The sequence below is a fragment of the Anopheles stephensi genome, chromosome 3, assembly GCF_013141755.1.
Source record: "Anopheles stephensi strain Indian chromosome 3, UCI_ANSTEP_V1.0, whole genome shotgun sequence".
NCBI classification, from domain to species: domain Eukaryota; kingdom Metazoa; phylum Arthropoda; class Insecta; order Diptera; family Culicidae; genus Anopheles; species Anopheles stephensi.
In genome coordinates this window covers 13,985,483-14,010,049 of record NC_050203.1, presented here as the reverse complement: position 1 = coordinate 14,010,049, position 24,567 = coordinate 13,985,483, and the positions used below count along the sequence as shown (strand labels likewise).

At 49.7% G+C, this 24,567-nt stretch overlaps 1 protein-coding gene across 6 annotated transcripts; it reads left to right on the top strand.

Moving 5' to 3' along the window:
- The first annotated feature begins 87 nt into the window (after positions 1-87).
- Positions 88-24,534, top strand: LOC118514363. 6 transcript variants are annotated; one of them, XR_004906596.1, is made up of 10 exons: positions 106-263; positions 2,346-2,469; positions 15,885-19,095; positions 19,192-19,746; positions 21,132-21,191; positions 21,459-21,731; positions 21,816-21,995; positions 22,079-22,487; positions 22,589-24,076; positions 24,158-24,534. XR_004906596.1 is itself a non-coding variant. In XM_036061201.1 (9 exons), the coding sequence occupies exons 3-9, from the start codon at positions 16,024-16,026 to the stop codon at positions 22,591-22,593; spliced, it is 4,554 nt and encodes a 1,517-aa protein (XP_035917094.1). In that variant the 5' UTR covers positions 88-241; positions 2,346-2,469; positions 15,885-16,023; the 3' UTR covers positions 22,594-24,534. The 6 variants fall into 6 exon arrangements, 5 of the variants coding, with proteins under 5 accessions (XP_035917094.1, XP_035917096.1, XP_035917093.1 ...); XM_036061201.1 differs by having other exon boundaries at positions 88-241; positions 22,589-24,534; XM_036061203.1 differs by having other exon boundaries at positions 19,192-19,668; positions 22,589-24,534.
- The last annotated feature ends 33 nt before the right edge of the window (positions 24,535-24,567 follow it).

Here is a 24,567-nt window from a genome sequence, read left to right as displayed (position 1 = left end):
AAAACACAACTTCAACCAACCACTATAAACGATTGTGAGCAAAAAATACAAGCAAAGCCGTGCGGCAGTGCTGGTGTTTGTGGGGTTCCACACATCAGACAACTACCAAAGCCATTCAATTCAATAGGAACCGACCGTCAGAGCGGGCACGCTTTCGTGACGTTCTATCCCTGCGTGTACACTGATGTTGGTCTGAACAGTGAAAGAAAAAGAAGCAAGCGTGCGTGGTGAAGTAGAAAAGGTGCGTTTGCGTGTGTGTGCGCGTAAGTAAATGGAAGCGGCCAAAACATGTAGCGAACCATCTAAATTGTCGGGCTTGAAAATGTCATAATCACTTCGCATCATGCCGGTTTCTAGTGTCCTTACGTATGTTAGCGAAAGGTGTTTCTGCTCTCCCGTGCTTCCAGTTCCACATTTGTTCAGTGCTATCGAGAAGTGCTGTTTTGCTTTAAATAATTTCAACAAATTTGTGAAAGAAAGCCTGTGTTCTCTTGTGCGTGCTAAGCACGCGTGTGTGTTTGTGTGTGCATGATTCGCCAAAAAAAAGGAACACGACACCGCCCTCCACTCCTCCAGCCACTGCGACCCGCTTTCCCCTTTGGAAGTGATGGTTAGCTCGTTCCACTAAAGGCAAATAATGTGAAAACGGAAAACCAAACGCAAAGTACAAATGGCGGCAGGGTGTATGTGTGACTAGTGTGTGAGTGTGTGTGTGTGTGTGTGTGTGTATGCACCAACTATTTCTACAAGGCGTTCGGGGAGTTTGGAAAAAAGCGTGAGAGCAGGACGGTGCACGCCAAATGTCACGCTTTCAGCTGTAGTGAGAAAGAGCAATCAAATTGCTTGTACGGATGCGTGTGTGTGTGAGTTTGTATGTGGTCTAAAGAGATGTTGAATGCGGTACAGTGAAGCCTGTAAAGAAGGGAAAACGCGCTAGATCGGGTCGATGCGTTTGTGTTTGTGTGGGGCCGAGAGCCAACACTGTACCGTTGGTGTGTGTGTGTGCGAGCGAATGGCTCGGGGTTTGTTTTTTTCTGTGTTATTTTTCCCATTGCTTCAGCGTTGGTTCCTTTGATGAAGGGGGTAGTTCTCGGAGAGGGTGTTGAACGGCAAAGTGTCTTCGTACGGTGAAAATTGTGTGCAACGAAAACGAAGGGAGGGAGGGAGGTAGAGCGCAAATATTTTCCGACCAAATCCAATATGGCGTCCGTCGTCGGCAGTCAGTCGTGATCATATGGATGGAGGAAACGGCGGAAACAGGCAGGAAAGGGAACTCGGTAACCGGTAAAAACAGAGACGATTTCAACCTTTAACATTGAATGGATTGTTGCAGAGGAACAGAATATTATTCGTGCCATCAAAGAAGTTGTTTTCTAGTTCTGCTGAAACATATCGTCCTGTGACTCCGTGTGTTTCATTCATACCGACCGCACTATTATGGGTGGCATGATGCGTGTGCTGGTGTAAAGTTGTAAAATTATTAGGAAAACAGCTGCAATCAAGCACGCGCCTGAATGCACAGGTGAGAGAGCTGTGTCAAAACGCGTATATGCAGCTTTGAAAACAAATGAAACCTTGTGTGCGTTAGACCGGCTGCCGCGATTAGTGACAGCATCGCGGGCCGCGCGCATTCGTGTCAGTGCATTGTTGGCAAAAATCGGCGTGTTCGGGAGACAGTGTGTGAGAGAGCGAGAGTGATTTTGTGCATCAGCACACACGCACACACACAGGTAACGAGAGAGTGAGAAAAGAGCAAGAAACACGCAGCAGCAATAGTAGGCGCGCGTATAGTTTGTTTACGAGCAGTAGCTGCCATCAACAAGAGGTGTTTTTTTTTCGCTGCTGCGCTGGTTGGGCTATACATGTGTTCGTCGAGCACCGTTCCGTCGTCGTCGTGTGTGTGCCGTCTCGCGTGTGGAGCAAGCTTCCAAAGTAAAAACACGCTAGGAGAGTTTTCATTCAAATGTGCATGCCGTCTCTCGTTCCGGCTCGTTCCGGCGCCCGTATTTCCATCTCGCCTCGCCCGCTGTGTGTGCACAACGACCCCTACCCGTGTGTGGGCTAGCGCGCGACGAGTTGAATGACGTTTGTTGCACGGTTTGCTAAGCAAGCATGGAGTGGAAGTGTGATGTGTGATATCCCCAGTCAGCTGGGAAAAAGCGTCCGCGCTGCCGTACACTTCTACCACGAATTGTGTGGTGCGAAATGCATTTGATCAAAGCGACTGTTCAAACAATGTCCTTGTTTCCGCGCGCCAGGCGCCATGTGTAGATAATTTGATCGACGGGCAAACATATTCATTCATAGAATATTTTTCCTTTATCCTTTCTACGTGTAATCATCAGCGGTGTTTCAAGCAGAGTATCTTCAGCAACGCGCACAGTGACTGTGTTGTGCATCTGGTTGGACACTGTGATTCTTTAGCTTAGCAGAACCGAAATTAAACACGCATCAAAGCAGATCAACCAAGTGAGTATAAATTTGGCAATATTTTTTCAATGTTTCAATGGCGATGATCCTCCAAGGATCTCTCTCATAGTTATCGATAAATCGAGTCAGGAAAGCAAGAAATCCTGAGGTTCAGAGAATAAATTATTCAAACGTCGTGCTATCGAACAATCGCTCGTTTGCATGGTCGTTGAAGTCACGCTACACGAAGCGAAATTCTGAAGGGAAAACTAAAAAATTGACATCCTTCTGTCATTCTGTTAAAAAACGAATCACCATGAAAACACGCAGTTGAAAACTCGTATGATCCTAGATTTCCGCTGGTTTTAGACATCTCGTATCATGTTTCATGGTCTTACTGGGTTTTCAAGGATGTAATTGACACGTTCGGTCCTGACTCCTGTCATATCCTTTCATTGGGTTCTAATGTCGTACCCTGGGCGTTACATGACATAGATAATGTCTTGAGACTGGCAAAGGCTTAGTTTCGTCCGTCAACACGAGATCCGCGTGTATTTGTGTCCATAGCGAAACGGCTACAATGACAAGCTCTCACTTGTTCAATGACCTCGCGATTTCTGAAGTGCGTTAGACTCTCTGGACCACTACATACGGTGGGGTCTAGTGGCGGGATATGAATGACACCGAACAATCCTGGATCTAAGATTAGCAATCCGAGGTAGACTGAGATTGAAATGTCATAAACAAGGGTACTGAGTCGATTAAGTCTGATTGATTCTCTGTCCTGGTAATTCCAACCACGGGAAGACTGCGACCGATCAAATAGCAGTATATAGTACTCAGGTACTAACAATTTTCCAATGACTCACTCACCCTTCTATTGCTCTTGCGAGCGTGGGAAGAGGCTTATGGTTGAGTTTATCATAATAATGAGCAGAGCTTAAAGTTCGTTAGAGTATAAGTTAGGGACACACACATGCCTGCCTGTTCCCAGCTTTTCCTTCACTGCATCCATGATCCACTTTGATGCAATTTCTTTTTCTCTAATCTGTATGACTCTTCTCTTACTATTCTTCACCATTTTCCCTTTACGGTCTTAGAGGCAACAGCTTTACCAAGGAGGAAAACTTAGCCAGGTTTTTGGCAGGAAAAGCTGATGCTGACTTCTTTGTTTTGCCTGCACTTCCCCCTTGTGGTGGATCAACCGCACCCATCGTCCCTAATCACGCTCGGCGACACTCATCGCGCCCAAGATCTTCTCCACCGCACCTCGCCTCACCTTTCTCCTCCTGCCCTTCGTTCGTGGATTCGTCATCGACCACGTCGGTGTTCCCCCCCTTCCGCTCTGCTTGCCTGCGTTCCCACCAACCTCCACCACCATCGCCTTTTCTTCTGATGGTGGTCCATCCGATGATATGTTGTGCGATCGCGCTACGTCATCTTCTCTCGCTCATTCTATTGGTTGTACGCGCTCTGTCCCTTCGCTCCCACGCCCGTCCCCTCGCGTGCGTTTCCCGGTGCGTTTGCTATCACACCATACCAACCCCGTATACCGCCGCCCTGCTGCCCTTTCCTCGGCCGGCATGTACCGCACGGCTTCTCACATTGCCAAGTGTTTTCTTCGTTTTTCTGTGACGTTTGGTGAACAGGCCGCAGCACGCGCACAAATCCACACACATACATAGGCAAACTGGCACACGGGTTCTGCGCACACACCGACAGACAGCAGCAGCAGAGTTAGAAGACAAGAAGAAAAAAAGGCACAGAGAGACACATACACTGTAACACCAGCCAAACGGACTTGCAGACGAAAAGAGGGCCCCTAGTGTTGGGTGATAGATGCTTAGACGTTAAGGGCGGTAGGTGCTGTGTTAGCCTAGGCTTGCATGCAAAGGAGTGCCATAAGGTACAGGCAGGCCAGGCAGACGCGTAGGGGATGGTGAGGTTTGGGAAGGAGGAATCAAAATTACTGCCATGCACACGCACACATACAAAGGTCGCAAACATAGTCTACACACACACACACACACACACACACACATCGACTTATTTGCAGAGTACACACCGTCTCGGGCTCAGTTTGACGGTTTTAGTATAGTAGTATTAGTGCGGACACATGTATATTCATGTGTTGTGAGGCAAAAAAAAGTAGATCCCCCCACAATTTTCCCCGGCTTCATTTGAATGTTGTTGGGAGTCTTCGCTTTGATCATCCCTGCTAACAAAACACCAAAATGTGCGCAACATCGCGTCGTCCTATGCCGGCAAGCAAACACTCCCCACACATGTTGCGAAGCGAATACCGCCCAAGACGCAGAGTGGTGATGCAGAGGAAAATCGAAGAACATTTCGCATTTCGCTACAAACCTTCATCAGTCGTTGCCTTGCTTGAAGATAGCACCGGCAACCTTTTTGGACATGTGTAAAAACGAAAACGCAGGACCTTCAGCAGCATCTGGAAGAGATAACATTATCCGGTGAAAATGCTCATCCATGGCCTGCTCTAATGATGAACATTCGGGGTGCTGCGCGTCGCCATGACGGTAACATGACGATGATGGATCGAAGCACACTGTGCGTTTATAAGCCAGCGTTGGGAGGCTGATATCTTTAACCGGTCCGGGATGGATTTGTTGTTTGCCTCGGAACGGGGATTTTGTGTCTCATTATTGAATCCTTTTAGGTTCCTCTGTGCATCATCGGTACTACTGCTCTGTTTGTTTGTTTACATCTGAATCTGATATTCATGTGGACAGGATATGCCCGCTGCAGTCATGGAAACCTGCGAGCGAAAGTATAACCATGACCTTTCTAATTGCTATGTTCAACTCCTTGCACAGGTTGATTTACACAACAGATTCGGAAGTTGTTGTTGGTAGCCCCCCGGTTTGCCAATTTCTTCGGTCGTCCATCGTTTTTATCGTTCTGCTGCTGGTAGGTCCATCTTCACCAACTCTCTTATCCTTTTACCGTGCCTCTCGGACAAGGCAGCTTCTTGTGATGCTTCAAAACTCCCGCTTTGGATACACCTCTTCCGTGCTCCTCTCGCTTACCGCTGTTCCACGCCGAATGACTCCCTCTCTGCTTAAACCGTTTCCTCAGCACGCACCGCGCGCGCCATTTTCTTAACACACGGTTCCTGCGTGTCCGCGTTTCTCCTTGCACACGATCCCGCCGCCTCCCCCCCCGGTCCTGCACTACACCACTCCCGGTTCCCTTTCTATTCCATTCTTCGACCACCGAACCACCCCTTCATCCCATCAGCTTTACCTACCCCTGTGGCCACTCGTTCCCTCCGGGCACCCTTCAGCTTGCGGCCCGTCATCTCCATGGCAGTATCCCAAAAAACTTCCAACAGAGAGAAAGACTCTGCGTGTGTGTGTGTGTGCGAGCTGGTTGTTCTCTCTGGTCGTCCCTTCACTTCCGCCCGCCGCCCAACCCGTGGACCCCATCCACACGCGCTCCACACACCGTCGAGGTCTAGCGGGGTTGTTTTTTGTGGGTTTGTTGCTGCGTTCTCCTTTTGTTCTCTCTCCCTCCCGCTCCCTTTCTCTCTCTCTCTCTCTCGCACACGTAATTTGGCGCGCGCGGTACGGATTTTCCTCTCATCGCAGCCCGCGTCCTTTCTCTTTCACTTTGCCGGTGTAATACCGGCTCTCCCGGTGGCGCATGCTGGATTCTCTCTCTCGCTCTCGCCCTAACACCGCGCGTTGTTTCCTATCTTTTTGGTATACCTTCGTCATTCTCTTTTTGCCTCCGCGCCCGTCCCTTCGTGGCGTTGCCTGCTTCGTTCCTCCATGCTTCTCTTTCGCACGATTCGCATCCACCCCATCCCCCCCCCCTTTCCGTTCGTCTCGTGCGCGCAGTTCCTCTCCGTGCGCCACACTTTCATCTCGTCATCGTCGCGCCGTTGCATCTTCCACTGTCCCCTGCTGCCTGCGCCCGCCCGCCTCCCCGGGATCCTCATTTCCATCGATCCTCTAACCCGGCTTCCCTGCGTTGTCCCTGCGCACCACCTCCTCTATGCTTGTACACTCCCTTTGCATCCCCCTCCCCCGGCTTGGTCTACTGTTTTCGTTTGGTTGGGAAAGAAGTTTGCACACACACACACCCTCCACCCTGCGTCCCACCCTCTCTCGCAGTGCTTTTAGCTCCTGCAAACGGTTGCTCGGTAATGTTGGATTGTATTATGCTTTCGGTACTTCGGCACACGTACAGCGAGGCACACATACAGAGGCCACGAATTTCGGTGTGTTCCGTGTTGTGTGTCCCCGGTTGTATGCCAATATTATTTTTCTCGAACGTTGTATGGTTACTATTAGTATTATTATTATTATTATGTTCGTAATGCATCTCTTTGTTGTTTTGTTGGCAAATGATGCGCGCTTGGGGTTGTTGTGTTGGTGTGCTTTTTACCCGGTGTCCCTGTATATGTGTGTGTGTTTTTATGTGGCAATTCCTCCAGAAGAACATGGATGGGTGGGGGGGGGGACCTTAGAGGATGAGGAGCAGTTCAGTATCACGATTATGCTGAGTGTCCAAAAATTGAACGACTCATGGAGAGACTACTTCAGCATAGGAGAAAAAAACGGCATCTGGGCTTCATTCGGGACGCCATTTTTGGGTACCACGTTTGTCCTTCACAATCTCTTCCTTACAGCTGTTTTCGCGCTTCTTGGGTTCCTTCTTATTAAAATCCCGTACATACATATTAGTTTTCAAGGCAGAATAATATCTAATATCGCTACTGTGTTCGTCCTTTTTTGAATGGCACCATTTCGCAGCTCTTTACTATTCCATGGGATTCATCAAATTCAAGCCTGAAGCCCCCATCATGTGATCCATTCGTACATCACGATGATAATGAGTGATCGTAAACAGTTTTTCGGGAGCACAGAAGCACAGGGGGCGCGCTACGGAGGAGGAGACTACTGCTCAAGCGCCAGGCCCCGGCAGTGGCGCCACCTGGCGGAAGTGCTCAAAACTTTAATTGGCTTCATTTGTTGAGCAACAAGCGGCGAAAGCACAATTTATGTTCAAACCAATCTTACAAACCAAATACGATCGAAGACATGCATTTCCAATGGTGAAAAGCAGTAGCTTCAAGAACAGAGATCTCTTCTTACACACTACAAGTAATTCAACCCACGGAGGGCAACCCTTGTTTTGTGTGCTACACACAATGAAACGAGCTGACAACCACGCGCACACACACACACACAGCACACTGTGTTGCGTCACCGTGGTACACAACACGGGGCCGCATGGTTGGTGTGCGGTTGGGGTGGCGGCCATATTGCTTTTTTCCTTGTGCTTAGACTACGCACACGGGCGCACACACGAAGACGGCACACACGCGGGGGAAAACCACACAACTAACTTGTATTACCGAAGAAAGGGAGTATCATTTTATAAATCATTTAAAACTATAATAAAGTTTTTAGGGAAGCATAAGAACGAGCTCTACTCCCGATGAGGATCGGCGATGTTTTAGGCAAAATCAGTCTTAGCATTTCTTTCCCTTAAATTGGGCTGAGAAAACACAAAACCCTAGTAGGCTGTGGAGCAGAAATCGCGAACGAATTTGCTAGTAGACTCTGGACCTCGTATTAGTACTTGAAGATCCTTCTAAATATCACATTCCCGGTGAAAAATGTCTGCAAAAGCATATAGAACATGCCGCAATAGTGCATTATTTATAGTGTTTTGGTAGACACAGACAGATAATTGCAGTTTTAGTGCAATTTTTAGCACCCGTACTCCTCTCTTTACCTCTCCATACTTTCATGGTGGAGCAAGAACGATGGCCACAAGCAAGCTTTGCAACACACAAGGGCGGAAAAGGTGTTAATCAATCGACAAAATCATTAGCAATTGCAATTATTGCACCGTATGTGATAGCAGAGCACTGAAATCCGCTTTGTGTTTTAAAGAAAAACGACGGGAGAGAGGGATGACGAGGTGATTGAATCCCCACACGTCCCAACCCTTGAGGTGCATATTGGGTTATTTGGGTGTAGGACAAAAAAGACGGAGGGTGGATCATGAAAAAAGGGGTTAGTTATACCTTTCTCGTGTGTGCTTACTTTGCGCATTTAACCACGCGAACCATTTAATGTGTGTGTGTGTCTCCCTTGCTCTCTCTCTCTCTCTCTGTCTTTGTGTGTGTGTGCCAAAGGTGGGTAGTAGTTTTCCGTAGGTGAGGTGCATGGGGGGGGGGGGGGGTGGTAATCGTGGCACAGAAGCCCGTCCCCACTTACCACCCACTTCTCTCATCTCTTCCTAGTTAGTGCGTGGTCGGGAAAATCATATAATTAATGAGGAAAACGTGGTAGGGGATGGGGTGTGCGTTAGTGGCAAGAAGTGGGGTAGAATTTATTATTCGTGAATGCGGCACTATCCGCACACATACAGGTTCCACCAACACATATGCTTCACTTGTGCTGTGTTTAACGTGTGTGTAATGTAGCTTGTTTCCTTCGGTAGGCATTAACATGTTGGTAATGGACCGATTTTTGTCACCAGCTTTTTGCACCCCATCCGACTGGAAGGTTTGGTTTAATGTATAGCTTTTGATTCTCTGTGGAGGATATCGAGAGTTTTAAACGCAAACGCAAAACGTCCTTAAAGTGCTTTGAGCGTTAGCTTCTGTGGAAAAGGGTCTCCCTTACCTTCGACAACTTTTCTCCGATTGTTTAGTCACGTGTCACGAGTTCCATCATGTTTTGGAATTTCCGATCGAAATCTGGTCCATTCTCGCTATATAGTAGTGTTTTCCAATCGATTTGGTAGAAGTAACCATTCCAGAAATAATTAGCCGGTGTGGTGAATATCCCACCATGCAAAACACCCAAATCTCCTCCCCCCACGATTCATAGCAGGAAAACTGCTATCAATATTCTTTGGAAGCATTGCTTCCAGGTATGGTTTTAGGTTTTTCGGGGAAAGTAATTGAATATTCGATTAAAGTCTTTCACGAATGAATGCCCGGTATGAAGATCGTTTTAAACGAGTCACTTTAAACAAGTGATCCTATGAGATGATTTACATGTGTTGCGTTCACTACCAAATAGGACAATTGTCCTCGAAAGACTTCGAAGATTATCATCAAGGTAGGATCCGGGATCAAATCCTAACCTGATCGCCTCCCCGTACCGCACGTTAGGGGTAAAGTCTCAGAAAGCTAGAAAAGGAAGATCAGGACCTTTCAAGAACTGCAATTGAAGGTTTGTTCGTGCAAAGCAAGTTTTATCTCGGACTATTGCAGTCAGACACATTCTATCCACCGATTCTGATCATCTTAGGGCAAACAACTACCTTCCACCTCTCAAGAAACATGATGTGATAGTACGTCTGTTAAAGAATTCGTTAGGATATGTTGGAATATGTTGGAGAAGATGGACAGTACGATTTCCTGACGGTGGGCGCATTGTCTGTCAACCGAAGACACGGCTTTATCCCATCATTCTGTACCCAAGGCAGAGTAACAGCTGACTGTTGAAGATCCAGGAAAAGCTTATTTTTTCATGAATGGGATGACAACTGTTTTAAAATAGCAATCAAGTTTCCAATTAACTCTCAACGTGTAATGTTTTGGCAGAACGATTCTCAGATGTATTAGAAGAATATTCCTGTTCTGTTCTTTAGGGTAGGTCAAACTACCCGATAGTCTTTTGGCTCGCAGAACAGGATGGATCTATTGCCCAGGATATTCATTTTGATTCCTTTTTGCTTCAGAGTAGTTTCCTTGGTTTTTCCTGGCAATACAGTCCAAATAAAGGATGGAATAATTTGTGTTTTAAACCTAATGCCATTATGGCGAAAAGATCTGTAGAAGTGTATAAGAAGTGTACTAGTTTCCTTTCTGTTGGAAATTTCTTTTCCCTCGCACTTCTCCGTTTGAGTCTACCCGCTATTTCCGTCCATTTAACAATTAAATTACGAAATACAGGGATACTCGATCGATGGAAAACTTCGTGTGGTCTCCGGGACTGCGGACCTGCTTTCCCCCCGATTTCCTCCGATCGTACCAAGATGCGATTAGGAAGTGTACCATCCGCATCTCCACCGCAGCACCATCACCTGCTCACGCGGCGAATCACAATCCGATTGTTGTTGTTGGGATGGAGCGGCGGCAAGAGTGGTCACGGGCTTCACGGGGTAGATACTACGCTGTGCAGGAGCCGGAGGAGGAGGAGGTGTGTGTGTGTGTCACGATGGGGGTGCTGAGGCGGTGGAAGGGCCAATTCTGCAACACACCAACACTAGCAACCGGCCAACCTATGGCCAAACGGGGACCAAACACACAAACACACATGCATCGTTTCAAAATCAATTCAGCCAACTCGTCCACCACCCTGTGAAACGCTCCACCCCGTCCTTATCCACCGCCTCAACCACCGACAGACAACCGAGAGACGACAACTGAAGGGAAAAGAAGGGGGAGGGGGAGGGTGGTCCATTCATCCCCGCAATACTGCGCAACCCTCCCTCACCGGTCGGCCCGCGAACATAGAGGGTCCGTGCACACTAACAGCACCCTCCACCCTCACCCCATTGTGTATGTGTGCTTCGTCAACATTTTACTTCTTGGTTCTTTCTGTGCGCGCTCTACCTCTCTCACTCTCCGGGTGTCTCTCCGTCTCTCGCGCAAAGTCGTTTTAGTCTCTCGATAACAGACTGGCTCACCACCACAACCTCCTCCTTCTGCCTTCGGTGACTTGGTACTTCGCCGTGCTCTTGTAGTTCCTGCGCCATCGTCTTCGTTTGTTGCTCCACACAACTCCTATTCCTCCCCCTCCCCTTGCTTCCTCCAGCCAAGGAACATTTATATTGGTTCTGGCAGATCCACAAAAACAAGGCCCATTTTGCGGGACACGCTGGGTGTGTATTTTTTTGGGCAATGCTCTATGCCTTCTGAGGGGGGGTATATTTGGGGGTTGTGAAGGGAAAAGCTAAGGGTAGTGTGGTGACACGATTCGGAATGACGTATTTCTGTGCGTGTGTGTGTGTGTATGCGTGGTACATACGAATCCGAAGACGAGGACTGTGATTGGCGGAGGGGAGGGTCAAAGGAAGAAGGAAGCGGACACACAGACCGCTTGTGCGTGTGAATATCTCTCGCATCAAGCGTTCTTTCTGTATCTGTGTGTGTGTGTGTGTGAGTGGGATGGTATTTTCGGTAGATTTTGAATTTTCTAGAAAGCTGCTACTTGAGGAGATCCTTTTCCACAAAGCTTTTGAAAGGGAAGGTGATTTTCCGGACGCAAAAGGACTTCAGCTACGGCCAGGAGTGATTTTCCACTGCGAATCCTCACAATTACGGTTGGTCTTTTTTTTGTCCGGCGTAGAGCAAGAAATAGGAAATATGGAAAACAATTCAGTAACAATTAATGCTAGTTTAGTCCTGAAATACACATCTGAAAATGAAATATCTAGACAAAGCGATCTGTTATACATCTGCAATCGAACCAAACGAATTCTTGACGAGTATCCAACCTCACGGGGAAATCCACAATATGGTCCAAAGTACCCATCAGACGTATCTTCTGAAAATTCAACTTATCATTCGTTGTTACGATTTGGGTTCTCAACGGTTCAGGACATGAGCCATCGATAGGAGTGCTGGTCGATCATCCCAATCGATCCTTTTTCGTTGCTGCAAAAGCGATATGCTGCTGCTCCCTCCTCAAGTAACCTTCCCTAACCGATGTTCGTCTTCTCCAAAGCATAATATACCGCGGCTTACTAAAGTAAGTACACACGCACACAGCCATACCCTACCAGGGCCGACGAACGAAGAATGGTTGTGCCGGCGAAGAAACTGTACATTTAAAGAGTACAAAATGGCGGAGCATGATTTTTCCGACCACGAAGAAGACCGTTGAAGGGCGGAGGCTGGCTGGTGGTTGGTGAGGAGCACTGAGGCAGCAGGGTGGCCTACATCTCCTCCACCACGGTGTGGATTTGCTTTCTCTCTCACTCTCTCTCTCTCTCTTACACTTTTCCCTCTTCGGTGGTGCTATTAATCAAGGTAGGAGCTATGGTAGAAGGCACACACAAGAGACATAGGGACTTCTGTTTTGCAAGCGGCAAGTTTTCCTGCAAAAGTCTTAACCTACCTCTATACAGCTGGAACCATCTGCTGGATTGCTTCCCGGTGCGTGTGCTGCATTAGCCAGAGCTCAGCTGCAGTGCAGAATAGCCAAAAGGATTTACCCTGGAACACGGAGGGAAGGTCGATGGAGATGGGTCAGGAAGGACCACATTTTGGTGGACAGGACGATGAGCACACACATACAGAGATACACGTGCGCGCACATACACACACACACACACTCAACTAGACCGGGTCAGGCAGCATCCGAGCGCTCGTTTTCGCCAATCGACCAATTTTCCCTTCTATGTGCGCCATCGTTTGTTCATCTTTCCCAATATTGAGCATACTTTTTTGTCTCCGTTATGGAATGCTCTTCCTCTCGACGTGATTTCAATTCTTGATCGTTTACCTTCTTCCGTGGTACTTTTCTCGTCTTGCTGTCCCTTCTTTCCCAATTTTGGGAAGTTGGTGAAAAACTAATAGCAAAGCAAGATCTCAAGCAGACGGTTGGAGCAGGAAAATGAGGAAAAGACGTTGCCATCCCAACCGAGGGGGGTGATGCCCACTAGATCTTTTCCGAACCGCGCTCCGTTTGTGTCAAACGTAGGCAAAACAGATGAAAGATGTCAGAATGGTAGGCTATGGAAGAAGATGGTCAAGGGTGGAAAGGGGCAGCGTAGTTGTTGCTAAGAGAGATCCCCTTCGATTGCTTGGGCTGCTGCTGTCTTTGCTGGATGGGTCCGCGAAACCCGGGAAAGGACGGATTGGTGGATTGGACGGTGGTGCATAGAAGAAGAAAAGGCTACCGGTGCTGCCATCTGTTGGTGGATTCGTTCCCGTACCCGGGTCACACCGAACCGTGCGATAGAGAGAGAGAGCGAGAAGCACTTAGGAAACGACGGAGATGGCGATAATATAAAATGTGGCGGGTCTTTTCTGTGGTGGCCGCCACGCTGGCCTCTGTTCCTCTGCGTTTTGTATCGTTGTGTATGTGTGCTTGTGTGTGTGTGTGTACGATTGAGCCCCTGTTCGTATGACGCGCACGATTTCCACCGATTTTTTTTTGTTGGTGCCGCTACCAGAAACTTGTCTGTAACGACGATATTATGCGAGCCTATTGTTTATTTGACAGAACTACAATTGCCAATTCCTTATCTCTTGGGCATGGAAGAAGATGAATGGAGGAATTGCTGGGCACCGATGAATTAGCCGGACGCTTCATGCATCTTAATATGAATCTTTAAATGAAAGCAATTATGCTCGATTGCCCTAATCCGCCGAACCTCAAGTCAGGTGTGTGAGGCACCGATGCTTATCAGCAACAGAAATTGATCCTCAACCAAACCTCCACACATCGCGCGTTGAATCGTAAACTTTGGCTCATTCGTCAGGATCGTTCATGTCCCGAAAGTGTTTGTGTTTGTGGACATGACTAACTGCATCGATTGGCGCGCGCGTCAGGTAGCCAACGGACGCCGGTTCGCAAAAATCGTTGACGGTCTGTGGGCCCACCATTTTGTGTGTGCGCTGCTGCGTTCGGGATCTTCCCCGCGCACACATCGCAGCAACGAGAGGGGCGGATGTAGATGGGGTGGAATAGTGGTGGCACGGGGTGTGCTGCTGTAAGCTAACGATAGACATAGACAGAAAATGGTGAATGCGTTAAAATGACAGAAAGAGCGAACGAGAGAGAGAGCGAGTGTGAGGCAGCAGTGAAGGATGAACGGGGTCAGCGGGGAAGAAGTATGTACGGAAGGGGTGGGACGCGCGCGGACTGAAGTCATCGGTTGCTGTGGTGTTGCGGGGCACATTTTTGAGAGAAAGAGAACCCTCCGACCCCACATCCCCCGCCCGCCTATCCCACATTTCTGACGCAGCCAGCAACTGCAACAACAGCAACAACAACCCGAGTTGTTGAGGCGCAGTAGGCTAGAGCGAGAGAGAGATGCACGAGCTGTGGGGGCTGCTGTTGATACGGGAGAGAGAGAGAGAGAGAGAGCGAACGAAAGAGAGCAAGAGAACGTGGGAGAGCGGATCGGGTAGCCGGCCGCCGCCGCTGCCGGGTTGGTTTTTGGATCGGATTGTGTGTCCGGTGGGTGGGCGGGTTGGGTGAAAGGCAATGGTGCCGAGGGGAGACGTACGGATGGAGCAAACTGTCAGACACGTGGCTGGTTTGGGGTGGTGGTGGAGAAGGTGAAGGAGAGGATGATGGTGGGTGAGGGGGGGAGGCGACGGGTGACGGAAGGAGGAGATGTGATGAAGCAGGAATAACCAAAGAACCAAAGATCTGCGAGGGAGGAGGTGATTTGGGGGGCCGGCTGGTGGATGAATTGGGAAAGGGAGGAATGGATTCGTATTGTGTGTGTGTGTGGGGTGTGATGATGAGGTGGGAACTAGGGGATGAAGAAGCAGAAGGGATGACGTTTTGCAACACCAGAACATACCAGGGCCGGCATTTGATGGTGGTTCTGCTTCTGATTGCTGCCTGTCTTCTAGGTTAGGAGTATGAAGGTGTGTGTGTGTGTGAAGGCTTTGGGGACCACTGAGGGGGGTTGGGGGGTGGGGAGGTATTGAAGAGACAAGAGGCAGAGTAAAAGGACATGCAAGGGTTCCATAGGAGGTCCATTCCTATTCTACTGGCAGGCCTTCCCCGGGATCTAATAGCTGGCAGGAACGACGGTGGTCAACGGCGCGCCAGGGTCCTGTATGATGGCTGGCGGAAGGGGTTTTTTATCGATTAGTTCTCTCAAGCTCCAGGGGTAAAGGTACCAACAGCGGTGATGGTAGAGGTGATGCACGTAGGGTAGGCGGGGATCGTGTGCTTTTTTACACGGTTCGTGTGCGCTGTTTGTGTCTGTCTTTGGGGCTGTGGTGGGTGTCTCGTGTACCACACAAACACACATTCCAGCTCCGGCTTATCTTTGTGTGTGTGTTGAGATTTGGTGTGCATGTTCTCGACAATTGGCACTGGGTTGGCCAATTTTCCTACCCAACTCCCCCTAGTGGAAAGTTCCTTTTCTACTGATAAAATACACGAGCCTGAAACACACACACACGCACACAGCCAGTCAGTACGTCAGAGGTCGATATTTCGGATGGTGTCGACTTGGTTGGCGAAAGGAAGAAGAAGCGGACGATGAAGAGGCGAGGGCAGGGCTATGGAAGGAATGAAGGGGTATAGAAGAAAAGGATTAGATGATTTTGTGCCCAAGTCAGGTTACGACAGCTTCTCCACTTTACCAGAGATGGATCTTCAAGAGGTAGATTCGATTCTCACAGGAAAACTGAAACCTGATTTAAGCAATCTATTTTTTCAAAATTGCTGTCGATTTACCTGTTTACTAATCAAATTGTTTCTTTATTTCTATACTTTTAGACCACTTGCTCCCACCCTCGGCGACAGATTGTTGTGTGGGTGTGTGTGTCCGGCGTGGATAATCCTTGGGTAGGACCCTCTCCCGCAGCAGCAGCAGTAGTGCAACGCCGTCAAAGTGGCGTCTGACGACGGTGAGGAGATGGGCGAGGTTGGTGCAAACGCCACGGAAACGACTGCAGCACCAACGGCGGCAGACAGTAACAACGAGCCAAAGGAAAATGGTGAAGTAAATGGAACGAGCGCGACCGCGCCAGCAGCCCAAGAGGAAGACACAACCATCACTGTTAAGCAGGAGAAAACGGTGGACGAAAAATCAGCAGCAGAAGAAGCAAATGGAACAGTTAGCGAAGGGGATGACGCCGTAGAAAAGAAGGCAACCGAGGCCGGCAAGGAACAACCGTCACCATCATCCGCAGCGCCAAAAAGTGATGCAACAAACAAGTCCCAGGAAGCGAAAACTGAACCGAGGGAGGAGGAAGAGGAGGGGGAGAAGCACGAGCAGAAGAAAAAGAAGAACAATAGTGATAAAGCGACAGCAGTAGCGCCATCTACCGAGGAACAGTCGCACAAAACCGATGACAGTTGTGCTGGTGGTGGTGGCAACGGTCTCGGTACGTCGGCGGAAGGAAAATCTGATCTAGCTAGCCGCCCAGACGGCGAAACGAAGCGTTGCCAGGATACGGATGGCAAAAAAGTGTCCCGACCTGCCGCACCTGAAACAGAAGCAATGGATTTGGACGACGAGGATAGTGACGCCGTGGTGGCAGTGGAAGCTACAAACGGCACACAAAACGGTAAGGAGAGCGTGAAAGTGGCAAGCAAAGATTCCAAAGCAGTGACCACCGTTTCCAAGGAGGAGGAGGAAGAGGTTACGGAAATCCCCGAAGACGAACCAATGGAGGTGGATGGTGAGAACGAATCGGTCGCAACCAACGGTCACAAGGAAGCGACCACCGTCCGGGAGGAAGCAGAAGAAGATGCGGTCGAGCGGGCGGAAAAACTGACCCGGAAGAAACCGGCCGGAAAGGAGTGTGAGAAGGAAGCTCCGCTGGAGAACGATGAAGACGACAAACCTGTCAGTATTAACTCCGACTCCGAATGTGAGGAAGATCCACAGCACAGGCAAGAACAAGGCCGGGAATCGGTCACCACCACCACCGCAACGAAAGCGGCAACGCCATCCAACGTGATCCTGGTGGATGAGGGTGGACTGGCGAAACTCGGTGCTGTTGGAGGTGATGGTGCGCCGATCGGGGCGAAGAGTACCGCGGGCGACAGTGTACCTAGCAACGGTGTTGCGAACGTTTCGACCAGCAACCAGAACGGTGACTGTGATGGGGATTTAACGATCCTGAGCGACAAGGAAGACGATTGCGTGGTGATTGAGGATGACGAGGGCGATTCGGACGAGTCCATGCCGTCCGCTGCAAACACCACCCGCGGAAGCAATGCTGTGCCGCATCAGCAGCAGCAGGCACGAAAGTCCGAGGGTCCAATATCACTCGTGACGGGCGGTGCAACACTGAATGCTGCTACAATCGCCGCCATGCAACAGCAGCTCGGTCAGGGATCCATGGACGATGAGGAGGACGATGATGACGATATTGAGGAAATCATTGACGATCCTCTATCGTTAAATTCGGCCAGAAATCTATCGATGAGCTCAGGACGCTCCTCGATCGGTGGCTACCAGAGCAATGCTACCAACTTCAAGAACCAGGGTCAAAAGTCTCTCCTCATGAGCAACAGCGCTGCCGGTGGTGGCAAAGACCCGACACTCGTGTTAATCGATACCAACGCAATGATAAACAATGGCGGTTCTCCGCGTACCTCGGCGGTGAATCTTAGCGCGGTAGGATCACCCACCGTAAACAGCAATGCGGCGACTCTGCTCGCCAAGGCCAGCAATGCCGGTATCCTGGCGAACGCGAACGTCAACACCGGCGGGCAATACAATTCGCGCAGCCTGCTCAATGCACCCGGCATCGCCAACCCAACGTCCGGCGGAGGAGGCATCGTTAACCATCAGGGCGGCGCTATGCTGGGGAAAGCGGGCGCATCGGCATTGACGCCCGTGACACCGCTGCTGCCCGCGCTTACGGACGATATGTTTGTGCTGGAGGCACCATCGTTCATCGTGCCGTACATCTACGAGAAACCGCCGGAAGACAATCTGCGCGACATCGTGGACGAGCTGGAGGAAAGCATTAAGGAAATGCGCAAAAAGCTGGTCGAGTCGGGTGTGGTTCCACCTGCGTCCGACCAGCCGGCTAACGAGGCGGGCACGTCCGCGGCAGCGCAGAAGCAACAGCAGCCGGACGAGAGCGGTAAGAAGGATGCTGCGCCCGGCTCCATTTACGACAAGGACGCGGACAAAAACAAGTACAACAAAAAGCGGAAACGAAACAATGACGACGATGACGACTGGGACGAGCTGGAAACGTCCACCGACGACGAAGCGTCGGACGAGGAGCAAAAGACGAAGGTGCTGATCAAGGAGGCGAAGGCCGACATCGAGGCGATCAAGGAGCACATCATCTCGCCGTCCGACAAGGACGACCTCGGCGGCGGTGGCGGCAGCAGCGCGGGCGGCGGTGCGAACGATCCGAAAAAGTCGGAAAACTATTTCGAAAATCCGCTCGGCAAGTTCTTCATGAACATCGGCATCAACCTGGTGCAGGAGTTCGTGCAGACCGATCTGTTGCGCCAGCAGAAGCGTAAGCGCGACCGGGAGGGCAAACCGTCGCCGAGCACGCAGCTGGCCATCAACTCGCTGATGAAGAATCTCGAGCAGAGCAAGGAAAACAACAAACCGTACAAGTTCGAGATGAAGCGGTGCGAGTACTGCCCGTTCAAGTCGGAATCGGCGCTGGTGATGGCGCACCACTACGAAACACCGCACATGCGCAACTTCATCTTCAAGTGCAACTTCTGCGCGTACGAAACGCGACCCCCGCACGACATACTGTACCACATGGAGGCGGTCCACAACATTAAGGGCCGGATGGAGAAGGCACTGTCGTACCACCACTGTCCGAACTGTCCGTTTGAGGATAATGGGAAGTCGAAGCTGGCCCGGCATGCGGTCGCCTGCGCGAAGAAGTTCCGGCCCGAGCTGAACCTTAACCCGCCCATCGACTGGGAACCGCCCGCAAAGATACCGCGCATCAAACCGAAACACGGACTGGTCGGCACGGCAACGGCTTATCAGGTACGTGTGCGATCCAGGCAGGAACCGCGGAAGCACCAGAGAAAAGAGCTGGATTTTAATCCCTTTTTTTGGGGTTTTCTTTTCCCCAATTTTTAGGCCATGACAGCCCAGCAGCAGAAAAACATTGCCCTTGCCAATCAGCAGCGCATCAATCAGCAGCAGGTCGTCTCATCGCCGGTCCACCTCCAGCAGCAACAGCACCTGGCACACAGCCAGATACAGCAGCAGCAGCTTGCCGGCGTCGGCCAGCAGCAGCATCTCGGACTGGCCGGAGCGAATGCGGCCGCCGCCACGCTGAACAACGTTGCCACGCTAGCAAACCTTTCCCCAACGGCGCAGGCCGTCGCCATACGGGCCCGGGCGGTCGGTGGGACCGGGTCCGTTGCTGGGACCGGTGGCCGCGCACCGGCCATCATTCCCTCGCCGACGGGTATTACCGGGGCGGGCGGCGGCGGCGGCGGCGGTGTACGAGCGGCGGCCGGTGGTGGCGTCGGCGGTGTCGGTACTATGAACGCGAACGCGCTTGCCGCGTCGGCCGCCGCCATCCGGAACACGCTCGCCGGTGCAGGAATGGTAATACCCAATAACCTTCAGCTTTCGGCATCGGCTTTGGCCGCTGCTGCTGCGGGAGGATTTAGTAAATATCTGCCGGTAAATTGCCATCCCGTTTCTTCTTTTGTTTGTTTTTGTTTGATTTTATTACGTTTGTTGGACAATTTGGTTTGAGACTAACCTATCACACACATAACCTACAACTAATGATAACCGATTGAACATTGTTTTAGCAGACATTAACACAAGACATGAGTAGGAAAATCGTGTCAATGTCCTCGAGAGAAAGGGAGAGAGAGAGAGCGAGGAATTATTGTACATTTTATACTACTTTATTGCATAATGGTAAAAGGATGTAGATTTGAAAGTATTGAACTTTTATTTAAATAATTTAATTTTAGAGTATTCATAAAAGGGATTTCCGGTGAAATTTGATATCGTTTCGAAGAAGAGTGAATATACACTGCTAACCACTTCCTACAACAGTCGAACCCCTCAAAGTTGCAAAACCCGCGCATTGGCTTCTATAATACTTAACCTAGAAAAGAATAGCGCTCCGGAGCCATCTCCGGCCCTACCGCTCGGGAGCCGGCTTCGACCTCCTCCCGGAACCAGTTCCGCACCGCGTGTTCGGAGTGGAGTCGGCTCCCGGGGCTGCTCCACAGACGGAACCAGCTCCGGAGCCGATATTCCCATCACTAATCCCTCAGCAATCCGGGCGATAACGGCGCCGGGCTTCACACGGCAGGACCGTGGTTCAAATCCCATCCAGACCGCCTCGCCGTACGTAGGGCTGACTTACTATACTTACTTACTTATCAGGCGCTACAACTGCTTTGCGGTCTTGGCCTGCTCCAACAATCCTCGATACCGCTCACGTTTTAACGCTATCGTCTGCTAGTCCGTTATCCCGGCCGTTCTGGCGGACGCATCAACGCCATCACTTCATCTCAATTTGGGCCTACCACGCCTCTTCTGTCCGTGTGGGACGGCCTAAAAGGACTTTACGGGCTGGGTCGTCCGGTGTCATTCTCATGACGTGACCAGCCCACCCGAGCCTGGCGAGTCGCTGACTACTTTGCTACGGGTAGAATCAAGTCACAGAGTGCCAGAAATGTGGCAGGCCGAGACCTTTTCGAGGTTGTAGTGCCAAGAAAGAAGAAGAAGAAGAATCCCTCAGCAATAGACTCAAGTCATAAACTTTATCACCAACACCGAGGCGACCTTTAGTTAGGAAGAGTGGTTAGCAGTGCGACATTTGAATAGCTCATAACCCACCGCAATTCGATTCTCAGCTTAGTTTTGCACCCGATTGCATTAATTTTTGCAACTAATTTCATTCCTTTTCTTGTTTTTTTCTTTCTATTCTTCTTCATTTCCTTTCCCCTATTTTCTTACTACTAAAATCCTGCTCAAATCATCCTTCGTCCGGAATCTCCCTGCTCCTTCTCCCTAATGCACACGAATCCGAAACGCCCGAATAGAAATCAATCAACGCCGGACGATCTCTTCTAACCAATTCCAATGCCTCCATCACAATTCAGGTTGGTTTTAGTTTATTAATACATTTTTGTTCGTTAGTTTGCGGTTCGGTTTTGTTGGTGCCCTCGGTTTGATGCAATTAGTTGTTCTGCCTTCCTGAAAAACTTAACTCCTTTTCCCCATCAAATCATCCACTCATGGTTAAGAGTGGTGGGGGCGGGATTTGTAGAAGCTTCCCGTAACCATTTCTCCGCGCCATTACGCCTTGCACACATTCCGACACTTCATTAACGTTTTCCGTTTTTGCAATTTGTTTGCGTTGCGTGCAGAATGCGTCCAGCATGAAAGCGACAAAGACGGCACAGGCACCGAGCATCTCGATAACGCCCCTGCCACGTCAGTCGGCCTCGAACAACGCTGCCAACATGTCCAACATTGCCGGTGCCCTGTCGAAGCTGCAGGCGCAGGGTACGTCCGCGGTGAAGCCCGGCCAAAATCCGACCGGTGGCAAGATGGCGTTCGTGGTGTGCGAGATCTGCGACGGGTACATCAAGGATTTGGACCAGCTGCGCAACCACATGCAGTGGATACACAAAGTTAAGGTAAACGGTGTTTGAGGACGCTTGCAGCGCGCAAAACCCCCCCGACTACAACAATCTCTTTCGCGTGTGTGTGTGTGCTTTCAGATCCATCCCAAGATGATCTACAACCGGCCGCCACTCAATTGCCAAAAGTGTCAGTACCGGTTCTTCACCGATCAGGGCCTCGAAAGGCATTTGCTAGGCTCGCACGGCTTGGTGACTAGCTCGATGCAGGAGGCCGCCAACAAGGGCAAGGACGCTGGTCGCTGTCCAGTGTGTGGCAGGGTAAGAATCGCAATCAAGCGAATGTTGTTGCTCCGAAGTGGGGTTCTAACTTTCGGCATTTTTTTTGGTTGTTGCTGCTCCAGGTGTACCAGTGGAAGCTGCTAAATCACGTGTCCCGCGACCACAACATGACGCTGAAACCTGCCCATCTTTCGTACAAGTGTACCGTCTGTACCGCCACGTTCGGCATGTACAAGCAGTTCGAAAGCCACGTCTACTCCGCGCACAGTACGGTGGCGAAGAAGTCGACCGACGGCAGCAAAAGCAGCAACAGCAGCAAGGGCGGCGGCGGCGGCCAGCAGCAGAGCTCATCGGGCATGGGTGGCGGATCGTCCTCTTCCGGTGCCGGGTTGAGGAATCCGTTCGGTGGTGGCGGTGGTGGTGATTCGCTGCTGAAACCGCTGAAGATTAACGACGAAATAACGATCATCCCGCAGCCGACATCGAACAGCAAGATGGCGAAAACGATCGAGCTGGAAAGTCATGTCATAGGTAAGTAATGAGCTGTTGGGGCTAAGAAAAAAAAACACCGTCATTGAATCATGAACTAAACTAACTAACTAACTCCCTGAAAAACTTTGACTCCATTTTAGATTAAAAACTGTGGATTTTTGGAAGAAAAACAAGGTTAGTAAGGCCATTGTAAATCACAGCCGGTCCAGAGCTGGGGACTATTTGGACCTTTTGGGACGCCGGGGGAGATGATCGTTCCTGGATCGTTCCCTTAATTTATCTTCTTCACCCCTGAGATCTCCTCGTGATCTTTCTCGACCGCCACACGATCGTCGCTGTTCCCCCCCAACACAAATCCCCCCCACAAATCCTTACTACCAAATCGTGCATAATATCCCTGCGGTTGTTCAACGACCGTCGTGACCACACCAGTTGTGTAGTTGTGTCCGCGCATTGCCCACCCCCTTTTTTACCAATTATTTTGCTCTTCTTCAAAAATAAACGTTACATTTAGGTAATTTAATAACCAAGTACGACGCGCGCGCGACATTATTTTTTCCCCCGCCGGCTTGCGTGCGTGTGTGTGTGTGTGTAAAGTTGTTTCGTAGGGGTGGCGAAGAAGGCGGCAAAGAAAATCCATGTAATAAATGCGAAATACAAAGTTGTGTATAGAACGTAAGTGATAATAACAAGGCAGAACCAGTAACGGAGTGTAACATTGTCTCGCGTTTGTCCATCATTTTTGTTTATCATTATCGATATCGTTTTTTTTTTTTCGTTTCCATTTTTGTTTCGTATTTGTTCAAGTCGGCGTGGACTGTGTAATTAGTATTTTAAATTTACCTCCCATAAACTCTTCTTTCCCGCGTGCTATGGTAAAGCAATCTGAGTAAGTTCCTAGATTTTTAGCGGGACTCGGGGTGTCTACACAGGATTGGACTTCGATTTGGTAAGGTTAGCTCTCAACTCGCCGTCGTCTCAGCGGTTTTGGTGGGTGTCCCATTGTCCCCTGCACACAGAAAGAGGTTGGATGATGGGACGGATCTTGTACAACGAGCAATGAGGGGGTATCAGACTTATGGAAACTGAGTACGAACGTGGATTGTAGCGCTAGATTGTATACTACTAGAACGTTTACCCCGAACGCCACTGCTGGCTAATCGGAATTATTTGAGTGGATAAGGAAAAAGGGCGCCGATTCAACTGCACGGGAGAGAAGGTAGCGCACTGTAAAGCATAAAGTAAACCCGATTCTCTTAGCAACACAACACTCTAGACAGAGAGACAGACAGCACAGGCTGCTAAAGCCCGTTAAAACTAGTGATGGGAATAACCACCCTGTACCGTGAATCAGAATCAGAGTGAATGAGTTAGAAGCGTGAGTCTCCGTGCCGATTAATCACTCACTCACTGTATATGAGCGGATTAGTCGGCACGGAGAGTCGATAAATCATAAGTGAGTTGAATCTACTCTCAGTCATGGGTAAGATTTAACTCATTCACACATTCTGACTCAATTGGCACATCACTAGTTAAAACCGAAGAATAGCACCCGGGGGGGCGCCTATACCCTTTTGATAGCTTGTAAAGTGAGGAATGTAGCTTACAAATTCCCATATCTTAGGCAGGTTTGAATTGGCTCATGAAGGGGAATTGATAGGACTTATGTATAGAGAGCTGTAGCTTACAAATTCCCATATCTTAGGCAGGTTTGAATTGGCTCATGAAGGGGAATTGATAGGACTTATGTATAGAGAGCAGAAAGAAGGCCAAGAGTAAAGCAAAAACCCCTATAGAGAACGAGCTCGTGTTCGTTTCTGTCTGTGTTAGTACGAGGAACGAGAAAGAGACAACAAAAAAGAACGCAGGGTTAAAACAAAGTTGTATGGTGCGGAAAAAAACCCCGGAGAAGAGTTAAGGCACCATTTAAAAAAAAAACAAACAAACAAACCAACAAAACTCACCTAACCATACACGGTGAGGATACGTACGACGATGAGGAAGTAGTGGTAGTAGTATGAAGGGAAAAAGGAGCAAAAAAAAACAGATTCTTTATAATCCAAATAAACTGAGCCAGATACTTGAAGTCGTCCCTCTCTCTCCCTCTCTCTCTCGTTCC